At 42.7% G+C, this 21,225-nt stretch overlaps 1 protein-coding gene across 1 annotated transcript in view; it reads right to left on the reverse strand.

The window, feature by feature from the left end:
• Positions 1–21,225, reverse strand: part of LOC138851339 (peroxisomal sarcosine oxidase-like) — a gene marked incomplete at its 3' end in the record, with an annotated part of 128,444 nt that overhangs the window by 78,489 nt on the left and 28,730 nt on the right. The window contains exon 2 of the mRNA XM_070080380.1: positions 16,195–16,295. Coding sequence (XP_069936481.1) covers positions 16,195–16,295 — 101 coding nt within the window. The remainder of the gene's footprint in view (positions 1–16,194; positions 16,296–21,225) is intronic.

Below are 21,225 nucleotides of genomic sequence, written 5' to 3' on the forward strand. Positions count from 1 at the left end.
AAGGGGAATGTCCTACGATGAAAGGTTAAGGGAAATCGGCCTGACGACACTGGAGGACAGGAGGGTTAGGGGAGACATGATATCGACATATAAAATACTGCGCGGAATAGACAAGGTGGACAACGACAGGATGTTCCAGGGAGGGGACACAGAAACAAGAGGTCACAATTGGAAGTTGAAGACACAGATGAGTCAGAGATATATTAGGAAGTATTTCTTCAGTCATAGAGTCGTCAGGCAGTGGAATAGCCTAGAAAGTGATGTAGTGGAGGCAGGAACTATACATAGTTTTAAGATGAGGTTTGATAAAGCTCATGGAGCTGGGAGAGAGTGTGCCCAGTAGCAACCATTGAAGAGACGGGGCCAGGAGCTAAGACTCGACCCCTGCAACCACAAATAGGTGAGTACAAATAGGTGAGTACACACACACACAGTGGTAGTGGAGTGATAATATAAGTAGAAACTAACACAGAGCGCCAGGGAGTCGCCTGGTATAAGTACTTGTCCAGTGCAACACTTACTCTCATCCTGGATTGGGATTAATGTTTCTAATCACCATTAATGTTTCCAGTGTGTATCAGCCGATCAGGAACCACGTAGAAGGTAAAACGTAGATCAAAAACTCGCTTTTGAGAATTAGCAGAGTTAAGAGAGGTTTCTAATTCAACTTGTATTTGCACTACACTAGTTCTGGGATAACTAGTCAAGGAAAAGCTAATACTACACAACTTTACAAACAGGCAGATTCAACTTGAACTAAAGGTGTCCGCGGTTCGATCCCTGGCATGGGTGGAAACGTTGGGCAAGTTTCCTTACACCTGCTGTTCCTGCTCACCTACTTGCAAGGAGGTACCTGTGTGTTAGTCATCTTATTCCTGCTGTCCCTGTTCACTTAGCAGTTAGCAGGTACCCGAGTGTGGGTCGCAACCTGCGGTGCAATATTAAAGGCCCACAATGGAGATAAAACAGACAGTTCTCGATGACGCACTAACTTTATTGGGTTTTCTTAGATGGCTAACACACTCCAAGGTTAAAACTCTCATTAAATCTTAGCAATGATGCAGGCACACGCATACCTAGTGTGGTATAGCGAGTGAGACCCGCCACATGGGGGTCAAAATACATGGAGGGCTAAGATGATGGAGGTGGTACTGGAAAACTTCATGTACTAACACCTATTCTATACCTTTTTAAACTAGTATTTTCAACTACAACTTTTATATTATCCTGTCTACCGTCTTACTAGCATATTATAACCAAGTCATTGCCATTTTTATTTTTATTATTTTTTTTATTATTCTTTTGCTACCTTAACTTGTGTATTTTATCCTGTCAATTTAAATCTAGTTATATTCTAATTCTTGTAAACAACTTATATAACACCTTAGTTCAATTACAACTGAGAGTCTTGTGCCTTTTTTATATCATTAGATTAAACTCAGTTGTACTATAGCTCATTCTAGCTCAATACATAGTCAGTACCAAAGTCATTATATTAGACCATAGTGTAATTACTAGTGAGAGCCTGGTGCTATTTTTAATTTGTATTTTTATATTATTAGATTAAACCTAGTTGTACTATAGCTCATTCTAGCTCAAAACAGACTCCACAAAAGTCATTATATTAGACCTTAGTGCAATTCAAGTGAGAGTCTTGTTCTATTTTTAATTTGTATTTTTATATTACTAGTTTATACCTAGTTGTACTTTAGTTCATTCCAGCACAACACATAGACAACATCAACTTCATTATGTGTAGTAGTGACTATACTCTATATGACCAAAATACTCTAGCTATATACTTGTCCAAACTTCCCACCACTACAGATATCAGTACTAGAACTCAACACACAACTCAGGATATAAATAACCATAATTTAAACCTAGAAGATGATTGATCACGTTGACCCTGATCTAAACCTCCATAATCTGACACCCAATCAAAACCTATTGGAAAGTAACTGCCTTTATTACACAGCATCACAAGCCAGCACTATCCTAAACAATGCTAAAAGTCTATCAGTACTTAACTACAACATCAGGTCCTTAAGCAAACACTATGACCTCCTGGCACTCCTTGAATCACTAAAGACACCCTTCTCCTGCATTATTCTTACTGAGACCTGGCTTAAGCAGGACACAATAGATATCTACCCTCTACCAGGATACACAGCAATTCACAACTGCAGACCAAACCAAGTTGGGGGTGGTATTGCAATCTATTACTCTAACCAATTATCTTGTATTAGCACCACTTGCTTTAGTGATGAATATGGGGAATACATTTTTGCTAATTTTACTGTAAAAAATCTTAAAACACCTATAACAATCGGTGCCATTTACCGGATACCTCACACAAACATCCCAAATTTCAGTGAGAAATTAAAGTCACTAATAACAAACAGACAAATGAATAAGCACCACCTTCTCGTAGCTGGAGACTTCAACATCAACCTTGGCATACTAGATGATCAGCCTGTAACTGATTTCATCAACAATATGAACAACACACTTCTCATGCCAACAACAACTAAACAACCAGGCTCACTGAGACAAGTGCAACCATAAAAGATCACATATGGAGCAATATACTAGCCCCCCTTAAATCAGGGATAATCACAGATAGTACTACAGACCACTACCCTACCTTCCTCCTGACAAACATTAGTAAACCACCACTTGAATACAACAAAGTCTCATTTAGACTCCATGATGAGGCCTCAATAAGGAAGTTCACAGCTGACCTAGAGACTGTTGACTGGCCTACAGAATTCTCCAAGGCCAATGGTATTGATGACTGGACAGACATCTTTCTTAACAAATTACTTAGACTATACAACAAACATTGTCCTATAAAAACGAAACAGATCACAAACAAACGGCTTGGTTACCCATGGCTAACCAGCACCATTCTGAAATCCACTGACAAGAAACATCAACATGAAAAGCAATATAGACAGGGCTTAATACACAAAGATATTCTTAAACACTATTCATCAGTTCTCACCAAAGTAATAAAGAAAGCCAAACAACTATACTACTCCAGTAGATTCACAGGCACTAGAGGAGATATAAAAAAGACCTGGAAAACACTCTCTCAGATTCTAGGGACCCACAAACTGAAAAAAACCAAGAATATTGTCCTAACTAAACCTAATGAAGCACCACTACATCCCACTGACACAGCTAACAAGATAAACGACTTCTTCTCAACCATAGGATCTAATCTCACCAATAAAATCCCACATGCCAATACCCATGCCAGGGACTACCTAGATGGGAATTTCCCAAATTCCTTCTATCTTGCACCAACTGAGCCCACGGAAGTCACCGAGATTATAAAGTCACTTAAAAATAACTCATGGAATCTGTCTCATGTCCCACCATTACTGTACAAACGAGCGGCCCATGTCCTTTCGCATGCTATTTCATTACTTTTTAACAAGTCACTAGAAACTAGCACCTTCCCGAAACTACTCAAGATGGCAAGGGTTACACCAATACATAAAGGTGGTGACCCTACAGATTTAAACAACTATAGGCCAATATCAAACTTACCATTGCTATCCAAAATCTTTGAGAAACTCGTGCACAGGAGACTATATTCATTTATAACGGCACAAAACATACTCAACCCATGCCAATTTGGATTCAGGAAAAATAAAAGCACTAATGATGCAATCATAAAAATGCTAGATCTGCTTTACACAGCATTGGAAAATAAGGAATATCCACTAGGAATTTTTATTGACCTAAGAAAAGCTTTTGACACAGTAGACCACGCCATCCTATTCCACAAACTTGACCATTACAGTATAAGAGGCCATGCTCTTGCTTATTTCAAATCTTACCTTACTAATAGGTATCAGTATGTCACCATTAAAGACACAGCATCAACAAAACGGCCACTTGACACAGGAGTTCCGCAGGGAAGTGTCCTTGGTCCCCTGCTCTTCCTCATATACATCAATGATCTTCCAAACGTAGCAGAGTAGGAGATGCACAAATTAACATTAAGATCGACAACACTCTAATTACCAGACATAATGAGGGCAAAATCCTAGGCCTATACCTTGACACCAACGTGAATTTCAGCGCCCATATCCAACACATAACCAAAAAAGTATCCAAAACGGTTGGGATCCTCTCCAAGATACGATACTATGTGCTGCAAAATGCCCTTCTGACACTATACCATTCATTTATCCATACCTCACCTATGCTATTTGTGCTTGGGGATCAACTGCAGCAACACACTTAAAGCCAATAATAACCCAACAAAAAGCTGCAGTAAGAATAATCACTAAATCCCATCCATGGCAACACACACCCCCACTCTTCATAGATCTAAACTTACTCCCTGTTCAGTACATCCACACTTACTACTGTGCAATCTACATCTACAGGACCTTAAACTCCAATATCAACCTTGACCTAAAACGCTTTCTTGATAGTTGTGACAGAACCCACAGGCATAACACCAGACACAAACATCTCTACGACATTCCCCATGTCCGACTAAACCTTTTCAAAAATTCAATGTATGTCAAAGGCCCTAAAATCTGGAACACCCTACCTGAGAACTCTAGAACTGCAGACACATTCATCACCTTCAAAACTACCATTAGAAAACAACTTATCTCCCTGATACACCCCGTCGACTAACTACACGAATTCCACCTGGTGGTTCACACTTACACTCACTTATCCATTTGACCGTAAACAGAAATATTAATCTCAATCTTAAAATAATGAATCCTGTGATACTCCAATACTGAAACTATGTACTGTTCCAAAACAAAAGCATTCACATTGCTAAACTCACAAACTAGTATTTAGTCACTTAGCCATAATACCAACTTACCTCATAATTTGTAATATTTTAAAATTAAGAACTAAACTAAGTCTGCCCGAAATGCCTAGCCATGCTAGGTGTTCTAGTGGTACACTCTGTAATCATTATTTTACTACATGTAAACCACACAATAACCAAATTCTGTAAACTCAGCATTGTAATCCTTATAGAGAATAAACTTTGAATTGAATTGAATTAAGGGACACTACAAGAGAGAGAGAGAGGAGAGGATGAACCAACAAGACTGGACCAGTATTCACCTTGAGTAGTGCAGATATTGAGGACATCACATATGAAAAACTCCTTGGGGCCAGCGATCATGTGGTTTTTAAGCTTCGAATACACAGTAGAGCTACAAGTGGAGGGGGAAGCAGGAAGGCCGGGACGAATGAAGCCAAACTACAAGAAAGGGGACTACATGGGAATGAGGAACTTCCTGAACGGGGTTCAGTGGGACAGAGAACTGGCAGGGAAGCCAGTTAATGAGATGATGGAATATGTAGCAACAATGTGCAAGGAGGCTGAGGAGAGATTTGTACCCAAGGGTAACATGAATAATGAAAAAGCCAGGATGAGCCCATGGTTCACCCAAAGGTGCAGGGAGGCAAAAACCAAGTGTGCTAGGGAATGGAAGAAATATAGAAGTCAAAGGACCCAGGAGAATAAGGAGAGCAGTCGTAGAGCCAGAAATGAATATGCACAGATAAGAAGGGAGACCCAATGACAATATGAAAACGACATAGCAGCGAAAGCCACACCTGACCCGAAGCTGTTATACAGCCACATCAGGGGGAAAACAACAGTCAAGGACCAGGTAATCAGGCTAAGGAAGGAAGAAAGAGAGATAACAAGAAATGACCGTGAAGTATGTGAGGAACTCAAGAGATTCAAAGAAGTGTTCACAGAGGAGACAGAAGGGGCTCCAGAAAGACGGAGAGGTGGGATACACCACCAAGTGCTGGACACAGTGCACACAACCGAGGAAGAAGTGAAGAGGCTTCTGAGTGAGCTAGATACCTCAAAGGCAATGGGGCCGGATAACATCTCTCCATGGGCACAGAGAGGGACCAGAGGTGCTATGTGTACCCATAACAACAATATTCAATACATCTATCGAAACAGGGAGATTGCCTAAGGCATGGAAGACAGCAAATGTAGTCCCAATCTTTAAAAAAGGAGACAGACATGAAGCACTAAACTACAGACCAGTGTCACTGACATGTATTGTATGTAAAGTCATGGAGAAGATTATCAGAAGAGTGGTGGAACACCTAGAAAGGAATGATCTCATCAACAGCAGCCAACATGGCTTCAGGGATGGGAAATCCTGTGTCACAAACCTACTGGAGTTCTATGACATGGTGACAGCAGAAAGACAAGAGAGAGAGGGGTGGGTGGGTTGCATTTTCTTGGACTGCAAGAAGGCGTTTGACACAGTTCAACACAAGAGATTAGTACAAAAACTTGAGGACCAAGCAGGGATAACAGGGAAGGCACTTCAATGGATCTGGGAATACTTGTCAGGAAGATAGCAGCGAGTCATGGTACGTGGTGAGGTGTCAGAGTGGGCACCTGTGACCAGCGGGGTCCCACAGGGGTCAGTCCTAGGACCAGTGGTGTTTCTGGTATTTGTGAAAGACATGACGGAAGGAATAGACTCCGAAGTGTCCTTGTTTGCAGATGACGTGAAGTTGATAAGAAGAATTCATTCGATCAAAGACCAGGCAGAACTACAAAGGGATCTAGACAGGCTGCAGACCTGGTTCAGCAGTTGGTTCCTGGAGTTTAACTCCACCAAGTGCAAAGTCATGAAGATTGGGGAAGGACAAAGAAGACTGCAGACGGAGTACAGTCTAGGGGGCCAGAGACTACAAACCCCACTCAAGGAAAAAGATCTTGGGGTGAGTATAACACCAGGCACATCTCCTGAAGCGCACATCAACCAAATAACTGCTGCAGCATATGGGCGCCTAGCAAACCTCTGAACAGCATTCCGACATCTTAATAAGGAATCGTTCACGACCCTGTACACCATGTACGTTAGGCCCATATTGGAGTATGCGGCACCAGTTTGGAACCCACACCTAGCCAAGCACGTAAAGAAACTAGAGAAAGTGCAAAGGTTTGCAACAAGACTAGTCCCAGAGCTAAGAAGTATGTCCTACGAGGAGAGGTTAAGGGAAATCAACCTGACGACACGAGAGATAGGGGGGACATGATGACGACATACAAAATACTGAGAGGAATTGACAAGGTGGACAAAGACAGGATGTTCCAGAGATGGGACACAGCAACAAGGGAACACAGTTGGAAGTTGAAGACACAGATGAATCACAGGGATGTTAGGAAGTATTTCTTCAGCCACAGAGTAGTCAGGAAGTGGAATAGTTTGGGAAGCGATGTAGTGGAGGCAGGATACATACATGCCTTAAGCAGAGGTATGATAAAGCTCACGGTTCAGGCAGAGTGACCTAGTAGCGACCAGTGAAGAGGCGGGGCCAGGAGCTCGGACTCGACCCCCGCAACCTCAACTAGGTGAGTACAACTAGGCGAGTATACACACGCACACAGAAGAGAAACTGAAAAACCTAAAACAGATTAGAGAGACAAATGACAATTCACATGCAACAACAGGAAATTGTCAGGCACAGACAAGGGGACGGTAAGAAACAAAGGAGATATGCCATACGCGAAGGCCCTATCAGACCCACGTGGGGCCAGGGAAAAGACGAGGAGCATACTAAGATCAAATGACAGGTCCGATGACAATGAAGGTATGTTATATGCAGAGACTAACAGCCAACTGCAGTAGCAAGAACAGCTGATCATGAAAGACAGTTCCCTGAGAACAGAAGTTTCAGATAGTACAGGGACTGAAGGCAAGAACATTTCAATGGAAGGAAATAAAACACCTCAAATGATGCAAATGGAGACTCAATGGGAGGAGGAAAGAGAGAGGTCAGTTTTTATCTACAGGCTCCAAGAAGCCAAGGAGAACAACTTCGAAGAAATAAAACAGGAGGAGGAAAAAATGATTGAAGGCATCATGAAAACAATAGGCAAGGGCGATATGACCCAGGTGACAAATTTTCGGAGAATTGGGTGGTTTGTGAGTGGAAGGATACGGCCTGTCAAAGTAATTTTCAAGGAAGAATCAGTTCGAACCAGGATTCTGCAAGAGAAAGCATGACTGAGGGACAAACAGGGGTACCAGAGAGTATACCTCGATCGCGACAGAACACAAGAAGAAAGGACTACACTGAAAGAGAGGGTACAGAGACGCAAGGAGGAATGAGAGGCAATGATGAAGATGAGCAGGACCCAGACACAGGAGGAAGGGCAAACACACCCCGCAGAATCTCCCACCGAAAGACCCCCAACCGCAACAATCCCAACGCAACTGAGCAACCCAAACCACAACCCACTCACTGTTCCCTCTTCCAGCAACACCCACATCACAAACCTCACCCCAACAGCTGTCCCTTATGGGCATTCTGACGCTCCCCCAACCCCAATATTCTTGCAGGACCACAGTGATAGAAAAGAAGCTGAAAGTTTGGTACACAAATGCGGACAGAATAATGAATAAACATGACAAGTGGCACGAAAGAATCAGTGAGAAATCCCCAGACATCATAGCAGTCACAGAAACAAATCTCGCTGAGACAATAACAGACACAATCTTCCCACCGGGATATCAGATCCTGAGGAAAGAAAGATGGAGTAGAGGGGGAGGAGGTGTTGCACTGCTCATAACAAACCGATGGGGATTTGAGGAAATGGAAGGCATGGACGTGATTGAAGAAAGAGACTACATAGGTACAATTCAGTCTGGAGAACATAGTCATTGGAGTGATGTATAACCCACCACAGAACTGCAGGAGGCCAAGAGAGGAGTACGAAGGAAACAACAGGGCGATGGTGGACATATTAGCTGAGGTGGCAAGAAGAGCTCACTCGAGGAGAGCAAAGTTAATGGTAATGGGCAATTTCAACCACAGGGAGATCGACTGGGAAAACCTGGAGCCACATGGGGGTCTCGAAACATGGAGAGCCAAGATTATGGATGTGGTACTTGAAAACCTCATGCATCAACATGTCAGGGACACTACCAGAGAGAGAGGGAAGGATGAGCCAGCAAGATTCGATCTTGTGTTCACCCTGAACAGTTCAGACATTGAGGACATCACTTACGAGAGGCCCCTTGGAGCTAGCGATCATGTGGTTCTGAGTTTTGATTATATAGTAGAGTTACAAGTGGAGAAGGTAACAGGAATTGAATGGGAAAAGCCAAACTATAAAAGGGAGAACTACACAGGTATGAGGAACTTCCTGCAGGAGGTTCAGTGCCACAGAGAACTGGTATGAAAATCAGTAAACGAGATGATGGAATATGTAGCAACAAAGTGCAAGGAGGCAGAAGACAGGTTTGTTCCCAAGGGAAACAGATTTAACAGGAAGACCAAAGCGAGTCCTTGGTTTACCAGAAAGTGTAGGGAGGCAAAAACTAAGTGCACCAGAGAATGGAAAAGGTACATGAGGCAAAGGTCCCAGGAAAATTAGGAGATTAGTAGAAGAGCCAGAAACGAGTATGCACAGATAAGGAGGGAGGTCCAGCGACAGTACAAAAACGACATAGATCGAAAGTCAAGTCTGACCCGAAACTGCTGCATAGCCACATTAGGAGGAAGACAACAGTCAAAGACCAGATGATAAGGCTGAGGAAAGAAGGTGGAGAACTCACAAGAAATGATCAAGACGTATGTGAGGAGATCAACATGAGATTTAAGGAAGTATTTACAGTGGAGACAGGAAGGCCTCTCGGGGGACACCAGCAAGGAATATACCAACAAGTATTGGATGACATACATACAGATGAGGAGGTGAAGAAACTGCTAAGGGACATCGATACCTCAAAGGCAATGGGACCGGACATCTCCCAGTGGGTCCTTAGAGAGGGAGTGGATATGTTGTGTGTGCCACTTACCACAATCTTCAACACGTCCCTGGAAACTGGGCAACTACCTGAGGTATGGAAGATGGCAAATGTAGTTCCCATTTTTAAAAAAGGAGACAGAAAAGAGGCACTAAGCTATAGATCTGTGTCGCTGACGTGTATAGTATGCAAAGTTACGGAGAAGATTATCAGGAGAGTGGTGGAGCACCTGGAACGGAACAAGAGTATAAACGCAAACCAGCATGGATTCATGGAAGGAAAATCCTGTCGCAAGCCTTCTGGAGCTTAATGATAAAGTAACAGAAGTAAGACACGAGAGAGAGGGGTGGGTTGATTGCATCTTCTTGGACTGCAAGAAGGCCTTTGACACAGTTCCTCACACGAGATTAGTGCAGAAGCTAGAGGATCAAGTGCATATAACAGGAAGAGTACTGCAATGGATCAGAGAATACCTGACAGGGAGGCAACAGCGAGTCATGGTACGTAATGATGTATCACAGTGGGCACCTGTGACGAGCGGGGTCCCACAGGGATCGTTCCTAGGACCAGTGCTATTTTTGGTATATGTGAACGACATGATGGAACGGTTAGACTCAGAAGTGTCCCTGTTCGCAGACGATGTGAAGTTAATGAGGAGAATTAAATCAGATGAGGACCGGGCAGGACTTCAAAGAGACCTGGACAGACTGGACACCCGGTCCAGAAACTGGCTTCTCGAATTTATTCCCGCCAAATGCAAAGTTATGAAGATTGGGGAAGGGCACAGAAGACTGCAAACCTCGCTCAAGGAGAAAGATCTTGGAGTGAGTATAACACCGAGCATGTCTCCGGAAGCACACATCAACCAGGTAACTGCTGCAGCATATGGGCGCCTGGCAAACCTGAGAACAGAGTTCCGATACCTTAATAAGGAATCGTTCAAGACACTGTACACCGTGTACGTCAGGCCTATACTGGAGTATGCAGCACCTGTTTGGAACCCGCACTTGATAAAGCATGTCAAGAAACTAGAGAAAGTGCAAAGGTTTACGACAAGGTTAGTTCCAGTGCTAAGGGGAATGTCCTATGAAGAAAGGTTAAGGGAAATCGGCCTGACGACACTAGAGGACAGGAGGGTCAGGGGAGACATGACAACGGCATATAAAATACCGCGCGGAATAGACAAGGTGGACAAAGACAGGATGTTCCAGGGAGGGGACACAGAAACAAGAGGTCACAATTGGAAGTTGAAGACACAGATGAGTCAGAGAGATATTAGGAAGTATTTCTTCAGTCATAGAGTCGTCAGGCAGTGGAATAGCCTAGAAAGTGATGTAGTGGATGCAGGAACCATACATAGTTTTAAGACGAGGTTTGATAAAGCTCATGGAGCGGGGAGAGGATCCAGTAGCAACCGGTGAAGAGGCGGGGCCAGGAGCTAAGACTCGACCCCTGCAACCACAAATAGGTGAGTACACACATACAAACACATCACAGACACGCACATTCACAAATAGACATATACAGATCTAAACATACAAAGAATATCTTGAGGTGAGCATTGTACCGAGCATATCACCTCACCTCTACCACTGCTGATACACCTGCTGCTACTGTTGCTAAACCTCTTGCCACTGTTGCTACCCCTGCTGCCGTTGTTGTTACACTGCTACTGTTGCTACATCTGCTGCCACACTACAACTTAACCTGCCAATATTACCACCATACCTGCCCACAATGTCACCGTTCCTGGCCACACTACCACCATACCTGGCCACACCATCACCGTACCTGGAGTTTACCTGGAGAGAGTTTCGGGGGTCAACGCCCCCGCGGCCCGGCCTGTGACCAGGCCTCCTGGTGGATCAGCGCCTGATCAACCAGGCTGTTGCTGCTGGCTGCACGCAAACCAACGTACGAGCCACAGCCCGGCTGATCAGGAACTGACTTTAGGTGCCTGTCCAGTGCCAGCTTGAAGACTGCCAGGGGTCTGTTGGTAATCCCCCTTATGTGTGCTGGGAGGCAGTTGAACAGTCTCGGGCCCCTGACACTTATTGTATGGTCTCTTAACGTGCTAGTGACACCCCTGCTTTTCATTGGGGGGATGGTGCATCGTCTGCCAAGTCTTTTGCTTTCGTAGTGAGTGATTTTCGTGTGCAAGTTCGGTACTAGTCCCTCTAGGATTTTCCAGGTGTATATAATCATGTATCTCTCCCTCCTGCGTTCCAGGGAATACAGGTTTAGAAACCTCAAGCGCTCCCAGTAATTGAGGTGTTTTATCTCCGTTATGCGCGCCGTGAAAGTTCTCTGTACATTTTCTAGGTCGGCAATTTCACCTGCCTTGAAAGGTGCTGTTAGAGTGCAGCAATATTCCAGCCTAGATAGAACAAGTGACCTGAAGAGTGTCATCATGGGCTTGGCCTCCCTAGTTTTGAAGGTTCTCATTATCCATCCTGTCATTTTTCTAGCAGATGCGATTGATACAATGTTATGGTCCTTGAAGGTGAGATCCTCCGACATAATCACTCCCAGGTCTTTGACGTTGGTGTTTCGCTCTATTTTGTGGCCAGAATTTGTTTTGTACTCTGATGAAGATTTAATTTCCTCATGTTTACCATATCTGAGTAATTGAAATTTCTCATCGTTGAACTTCATATTGTTTTCTGCAGCCCACTGAAAGATTTGGTTGATGTCCGCCTGGAGCCTTGCAGTGTCTGCAATGGAAGACACTGTCATGCAGATTCGGGTGTCATCTGCAAAGGAAGACACGGTGCTGTGGCTGACATCCTTGTCTATGTCGGATATGAGGATGAGGAACAAGATGGGAGCTAGTACTGTGCCTTGTGGAACAGAGCTTTTCACAGTAGCTGCCTCGGACTTTACTCTGTTGACGACTACTCTCTGTGTTCTGTTAGTGAGGAAATTATAGATCCATCGACCGACTTTTCCTGTTATTCCTTTAGCGCGCATTTTGTGCGCTATTACGCCATGGTCACACTTGTCGAAGGCTTTTGCAAAGTCTGTATATATTACATCTGCATTCTTTTTGTCTTCTAGTGCATTTAGGACCTTGTCGTAGTGATCCAGTAGTTGAGACAGACAGGAGCGACCTGTTCTAAACCCATGTTGCCCTGGGTTGTGTAACTGATGGGTTTCTAGATGGGTGGTGATCTTGCTTCTTAGGACCCTTTCAAAGATTTTTATGATATGGGATGTTAGTGCTATTGGTCTGTAGTTCTTTGCTGTTGCTTTACTGCCCCCTTTGTGGAGTGGGGCTATGTCTGTTGTTTTTAGTAACTGAGGGACGACCACCGTGTCAATGCTCCCTCTCCATAGGATGGAAAAGGCTCGTGATAGGGGCTTCTTGCAGTTCTTGATGAACACAGAGTTCCATGAGTCTGGCCCTGGGGCAGAGTGCATGGGCATGTCATTTATCGCCTGTTCGAAGTCATTTGGCGTCAGGATAACATCAGATAGGCTTGTGTTAATCAAATTTTGTGGCTCTCTCATAAAAAATTCATTTTGATCTTCGACTCTCAGTCTGGTTAGCGGCTTGCTAAAAACTGAGTCATATTGGGACTTGAGTAGCTCACTCATTTCCTTGCTGTCATCTGTGTAGGACCCATCTTGTTTAAGTAGGGGCCCAATACTGGACGTTGTTCTCGATTTTGATTTGGCATAGGAGAAGAAATACTTTGGGTTTCTTTCGATTTCATTTATGGCTTTTAGTTCTTCCCGCGATTCCTGACTCCTAAAGGATTCTTTTAGCTTAAGTTCGATGCTTGCTATTTCTCTGACCAGTGTCTCCCTGCGCATTTCAGATATATTGACCTCTTTTAGCCGCTCTGTTATTCTTTTCCGTCGCCTGTAAAGGGAGCGCCTGTCTCTTTCTATTTTACATCTACTCCTCCTTTTTCTTAGAGGAATAAGCCTTGTGCATACATCGAGTGCCACCGAGTTAATCTGTTCTAGGCATAAGTTTGGGTCTGTGTTGCTTAGTATATCTTCCCAGCTTATATCGGTTAGGACTTGGTTTACTTGGTCCCACTTTATGTTTTTGTTATTGAAGTTGAATTTGGTGAATGCTCCCTCGTGACTAGTCTCATTTTGTCGGTCTGGGGCTCCACGCATACATGTCTGAACCTCAATTATGTTGTGATCTGAGTATATTGTTTTTGATATGGTGACATTTCTTATCAGATCATCATTGTTAGTGAAGATGAGGTCTAGTGTATTCTCCAGTCTAGTAGGCTCTATTATTTGCTGGTTTAAATTGAATTTTGTGCAGAGATTTAAAAGCTCGTGTGAGTGTGAGTTTTCATCAGAGCTGCCTCTTGGTGTTATTACTGCAACAATATTATTTGCTATATTCCTCCATTTTAGGTGCCTTAAGTTGAAATCCCCCAGGAGCAAGATGTTGGGTGCAGGAGCTGGAAGATTTTCCAGACAGTGGTCAATTTTTAACAGCTGTTCCTGGAATTGCTGGGATGTTGCATCCGGAGGCTTGTAGACTACCACAATGACTAGGTTTTGGTTCTCGACCTTTACTGCTAAAACTTCCACTACGTCATTTGAGGCATTAAGCAGTTCTGTGCAAACAAGTGACTCTGCAATGTACAGGCCAACCCTCCCCTTTTGCCTGTTCACTCTGTCACATCTGTATAGGTTGTAACCTGGGATCCATATTTCGTTGTCCAAGTGATCCTTTATGTGGGTCTCAGTGAAAGCCGCGAACATTGCCTTTGCCTCTGCAAGCAGTCCACGGATGAAAGGTATTTTGTTGTTTGTTGCTGGCTTTAGACCCTGTATATTTGCAAAGAAGAATGTTATCGGACTGGTGGTATTGTTGGTACTGGGGGGGGATTTTTTTTTCCGGCATTAGTATCTGTATCTGTTGGTTTGGAGTGGAGGCCATCGACTGTGGTTCCACTCCAGGAATGACTGGATTTGGTGTACGATTTCTGCCATTTCCTGCCAGTTTTTTTTTCTTCCTGGCACTAAAAAACCTCTCCCTCTTGAGTGGCTGTGGCTACCCAGGTTTTCCCATGGCCTGGATGTTTTGTATCTTTTTGTCCCCTTTAGATGGTATGCCTGGCAATTTAAGTTATAGCACAGTCTTTCCTGTACTGAAGAGGTACACATTTCAGGGTGAAAAAGCTTACAGGAAGGGAGTTTGCATTTTCCTGTTGTCATATGGGCAAGACATTTTCTAGGGTGGTCATAGTTGCATGTCCAATCTGTTTTTCCAGATTTCCCATGCCAGCAGATACCAAGTGCATAGTATGTGCACAGGCTTGGTTTCCGTTTGCCTTGGGTTTCTGTGACTGTATTCCCTGTTGGTGCATGTTTCCCTGTCTTATTCCTATCCTCCCTAGCACCAACAATGGAGCTCCCACCAGTTGTTTTTGGTAATTTATCCTCACTATTGCTATTGGAGTCCTCTTGTTTGCTATTTCCTGCGGTATTTCTAGTTTGCAATATTGGTTTTATCTTATCTTTGACTACATTTGTTTCCCTACTATGGCTCCTGTCCTCTATGAGGTCATTTATATGTATTCCTTCCTGCGTATAATTCCCGACTACCTGGACAAAATCTCCAGCTTCACCATTACTGTCTCCCAGGACAGCACCTCCAGCTTCACCATTACTGTCTCCCAGAACAGTATCTCCAGCCTCACCATTTCTGTCTCCCAGGACAGCACCTCCAGCTTCACCATTACTGTCTCCCAGGACAGCACCTCCAGCTTCACCATTACTGTCTCCCAGGACAGTATCTCCAGCCTCACCATTTCTGTCTCCCAGAACAGCACCTCCAGCTTCACCATTACTGTCTCCCAGGACAGTATCTTCAGCCTCACCATTTCTGTCTCCCAGGACAGCACCTCCAGCTTCACCATTACTGTCTCCCAGGACAGCACTATCAGCCCCACATTTACTGACTACCAGGACATCACCTCCAGCCTTACAGTTTCTGACTACATGGCCAGTATCAAGGGCAGTACCATTCAGCCCAGACTTTTTATGTTCCCATCTGTTGTAGAAAGCTTCCAGGTTTTCTATGAAAGCAGCTTTGATGTTATCCTCTTTTAATACCCTTGTGATTTTAGTCCACAGATTTTCCTCATTTGGGCATACCCAAAAACACTTCTCTGTTTTAATACTGCTTGTAGCTAGTTCTGGGATATCTGCACAACTGCACAACTGGCCATACTACCACCATACTTGGACATACTACCACTTAACCTGGCAACACTATTATCATACCTGGTCACACTACCACTGTAACTCTCCACACTACCACCATACGTGACCACACTAACAACTTACCGGGCCACATTACTACTTAATCTGGCCACACTACCACTTAACCTGACCAAATTACCACTTAACCTGGCACACTAACCTGGTCTAGGAGTATGGTCTTGCGACCAGCGCGGGCAACGTGAAGAGCCGTCCAGCTGCCGATGATGCCAGCACCAACCACCACAACATCAGTTTCCAAAACTGTCGAGAAAACACATTTCTTGGTCATTGTGGCTATTTCTCTGACTATTTTAAATACTTGTCTCAGTGTTTTACAACTAGCACACGAACTGCAACTGAAAGCCAGGTAACGTATCTGTCTGTTCTGTATGTTCCCCTTCCTCACTTGCTGTGTAATGAAGGTCCAAGATAAACCATAACATTTATGTATGTATTTATTTATTTAGAAATTTTAGCATACATACAGAGGTACAAAAAATACAGGTAAGAGCAGCATGCCAAAGCCACTTATATGCATAGCATTACGGGCTGGCTTAAAATTAACTTAAGATTAACTAAGCAATGATGAAATCAGTGATAAAAAATTATTGTAAACAGATAACTATAAAATACAAATGAGTATTACAAAGACAGGTCATATGGTTGCATGCATTGTTGTACATTCAGTCGAATGGAGTATTCTGTTAGGTAGTGTATTTAAAAAAATAACAAAGCTAGATTGGGTACTAGGTTTAACATTTGTGTGATATAATTGTGAGTAACATATAGGATATACAATTTATAAGGTTCAGTTATTCAGTATTTATTTGGTTTTGGGTGAGTAAGTGATCTTTGAGAAGAGACTTGAATTTATAAACAGGTAGTGTTTCTTTTATATTTACAGGTAATGAATTCCAGATTTTAGGGCCTTTTATGTGCATTGAGTTTTTGCATAGCGTGAGATGGACACGAGGAACATCAAAGAGTGATCTGTGCCTTGTATTATGGTCATGTGTTCTGTTGAGGTTGGCAAGGAGATGTTTGAGGGGAGGGTTAATATCAGAGTTAAGTGTTCTATGTATGTAATAGGTGCAGTAATAAGTATGGATGTTTTGTATGGTGAGTAGGTTGAGTGTTTTGAATATTGGTGGAGTGTGCTGCCTGTAGTGAGAATTTTTTATCATTCTAACTGCAGCCTTTTGTTGGGTAATTAGTGGTCTGAGATGGTTTATTGTTGTTGAGCCCCATGCACAAATTCCATAGGTGAGATAGGGGTAAATAAGAGAGTGATATAGGGCCAGGAGAGCTGACTGTGGAACATAGTACCGTATCTTCGATAGTATGCCTACAGTCTTGGAAATTTTCATAGAAGTTTGTTGTATATGTGTATGAAATTTGAGTCTATTATCAAGGTGGATTCCTAAGAATTTTCCCTCTGTTAGCTTTGTGATAGGTGATCCGTTTATCATTATGTTAAGAGGTACATCTGTAGCTCTGTTACCAAACTGAATGAAGTAGGTTTTGTCAATGTTTAGTGTAAGTTTGTTAGTCCTCATCCAGGTAGATATTTTCTGTAATTCGGTGTTTACAGTATTGGCTAGCGTGACTGGGCTCGGGTGAGAGAAGACGTATGTAGTGTCATCTGCAAATAGTGTGGGTTTGAGTAATTGCGAAGCATTTGGTAGGTCATTTATGTATAGGAGAAAGAGAAGAGGGCCTAAGAAACTTCCCTGTGGAACACCAACTGTAATTGGTTGCGCAGAAGAGTTTGCCCCATTTGCGTACACATATTGGCTTCTGTTGCTGAGGTAAGACTTGAGGTAGTTGAGGGAGTGCCCTCTAATACCATAGTGTGACAATTTTACGTGGAGCAAGTCATGGTCAACTGTATCAAAAGCTTTACGTAAGTCAATGAAGATCCCCAGTGGGACTTCTTTTTTCTCTATTGCAGTGTATATATGTTCCAGCATGTGTATAATAGCATCATTAGTATTTTTATTAGGCCTGAATCCAAATTGGCAGGGGTTGAGAATGTTATGGGAGATGAGGTAGGAGTAGATTCGTTTATGAATTAATTTTTCGAAGATTTTTGAGAGAGGGTGTAAATTGGATATTGGCCTATAGTTATTTAACTCTGTTTGGCCTCCTCCTTTATGGATCGGGGTGACCCTTGCTATTTTGAGAGCTGTAGGGAAGGTGGAGGATTCAATGGATTTGTTAAAGAGTGTTGCAATGATTGGTGATAGTACTTGTGACACTTTTTTGTATATAAAGGGTGGTAAGGTATTTAAATCTCCTGCCTTGTTTTTTAGTGTGTTGATAATAAGGGAGACTTCGTATGGGTTAGTCGGAGCTAGGAACAGTGTGTTCGGGTAGTTGCCGGTGAGATAGTCATTTGGTGGGGTATCTGAGCTTTGGATTTTATTGGCAAGGTTTTGTCCTATAGTGGAGAAGAAATCATTGAGTCTGTTAGCTGTTTCTGTTGGTGGGAGTTGGGGTTCATCTGATTTTGCTAATTTTATTTCGCTATTTCGTGATATCTTTTTTGTTCCCAGAATTTCTGATAGGGTCTTCCAGGTCTTTTTTATATCACCTCGTAAGTTGGATAATCTGTTCTCATAATACAGTTTTTTTGCCCTTCTTATCAGGCTGGTTAGGATTGACGAGTAACGTTTTGTTTGGTCGCTGGTTATGTGACCCATTCTGTACTGTTTTTCATATCGGTGTTTTGTATTTATGGATTTGAGAATGCTGGGTGTTAGCCAGGGACTGTTCAGTCTCTTAGCTGTCATCTGTTTAGTTTTTTTAGGGCAGTGCTTGTTATAGAGGTATTGGGTCTTTTTTAGAAAATTATTAAAACATTCGTCAATATCTGTATAGATTTCTAACAATGGATTCTAACAATAGATTTCTAAACAATATGTTCAAGTCCAGGTCAGATATACACTGAGAAGTTTCCTTCTGTCTTTACAGCAGTTCATATTTTCATGATATTTCTGAATACATGAATAGTAGCTTAAATAATCCTAAATACTTCAAGTAAACATGATTGCAACTGAGCCCCAGACTCGGATATCACGAGACCGAATACTTCCTGTCAAGGGTGCGACTGAGACCCAAATATAGCTTGCACTAGCTGTGTCATAGGAAGGGTTTGTAAGTTAGCTTACATTATCTGTGTCAGAGGGTGTATAAGTTAGCTTACATTAGCCGTGTCATAGGAAGGGTGTATAAGTTAGCTTGCATTAGCTGTGTCGTAGGGTGTATAAATTAGCTTACATTAGCTGTGTCACAGGGAGGGTGTATAAGGTAGCTTACATTAGCTGTGTCATAGGGTGTATAAGTTAGCTTACAGTAGCTGTGTGAGAGGGAGAGTGTATGTTAGCTTACATTAGCTGTGTCAGAGGGAGGTATAGGTTAGCTTCCACTTGCTGTGTCAGTTGGAGGGTGTGTAAGTTATCTTGCATAAGCAGTGTCAGATGAAGGGTGTTACGTACTCAGGTGTAGATATGTCCTTCACACCTGGCAGTAAAGGGACAATCATTTAGAAATGAGTAAAAAGACAACAAAAAATAAATAAATATATTTCCTTCACCAAATATAAGATAGTATTTACAACATATACAGCCTATGTACAATATTTACAACTGTGTACAATGAGGCAAATACAAGCATAAGACACGGTAAACCTTGGTGACCATATATCTCTAAACGTATAAGAGAAAATTTTAGAAAGTATTTAATTTTAAATGAGTACTGGAGTGAAATCACAGTCGATGGTCTCCACTCCAACACAAGAGATAATAGTGCCAGGAAAAAAGACCCCCTTCCCCATACCACCAATACCACCAATGCCACCAATACCACCAATACCACCAATACCACCAATACCACCAATACCACCAATCCGACGACATTCATCTTTGCAAATATACAGGGTCTAAAGCCAGCAACAAACAACAAAGTACCTTTCATCAGTAAAAAACCATACCACGGGCGGGATTTGAACCCGCGGTCAGAGTCTCAAAACTCCAGACCGTTGCGTTAGCCACTGGACCAGCTAGCCACAATAAGATTCGTCCAACTAGGTATATTTCTACACCATAGGAAGGTTAGCATAGGCACAACTGTGACCACAAATGCAAATTTTTAGACTAATCTCCAGCTAGCGTGGCCGTGACGAACTCTAGCTCAAGTCCCCTCACTGCCGTCAACATGACTCACGAAATCGTAATGACACGATTGCAAACAAACCATACCACAGGCGGGATTTGAACCCGCGGTCAGATAGTCTCAAAACTCCAGACCGTCGCGTTAGCCATGGTCTGAAGTTTTGAGACTCTCTGACAGCGGGTTCAAATCCCGCCCGTGGTATGGTTTGTTTGCAATTCAATTCAATTCAAAGTTTATTCTCTAAGAATTACAATGGTGAGTTTACAGAATTTGGTTATTGTGTGGTTTACATGTAGTAAAATAATAATTACAGAGTGTACCACTAGAACACCTAGCATGGCTAGGCATTTCGGGCAGACTTAGATTAAATCTTAAGTTTAAAATAATACAAAATTATGAGGCAAATTGGTATTATGGCTGAGACTAAATACTAGTTTGTGAGTTTAGCAATGTGAATGCTTTTGTTTTGGCACTATACATAGTTTCAGTATTGGAGTATCACAGGCCAACTTATGACTAGTTAAGATTCATTATTTTGAGATTGATATTTCTGTTTATGGTCAAATAGGTGAGTGAGTGTAAGTGTGAACCACCAGGTGGTATTCGTGTAGTTAGTTGACGGGGTGTATCAGGGAGATAAGATGTTTTCTGATGGTAGTTTTGAAGGTGATGAATGTGTCTGCAGTTTTAGAATTTTCAGGTAGGGTGTTCCAGATTTTAGGGCCTTTGACATACATTGAATTTTTGTAAAGGTTTAGTCGGACACGGGGAATGTCATAGAGATGTTTGTGTCTGGTGTTGTGCCTGTGGGTTCTGTCACAACTATCAAGAAAGCGTTTTAGGTCAAGGTTAATATTGGAATTTAAGGTCCTGTAGATGTAGATTGCACAGTAGTAAGTGTGGATGTTCTGAACAAGGAGTAAGTTTAGATCTATGAAGAGTGGGGGGGTGTGTTGCCAGGGATGAGATTTAGTGATTATTCTTACTGCGGCTTTTTGTTGGGTTTTTATTGGCTTTA

The sequence above is a fragment of the Cherax quadricarinatus genome, unplaced genomic scaffold, assembly GCF_038502225.1.
Source record: "Cherax quadricarinatus isolate ZL_2023a unplaced genomic scaffold, ASM3850222v1 Contig371, whole genome shotgun sequence".
NCBI lineage: Eukaryota > Metazoa > Arthropoda > Malacostraca > Decapoda > Parastacidae > Cherax > Cherax quadricarinatus.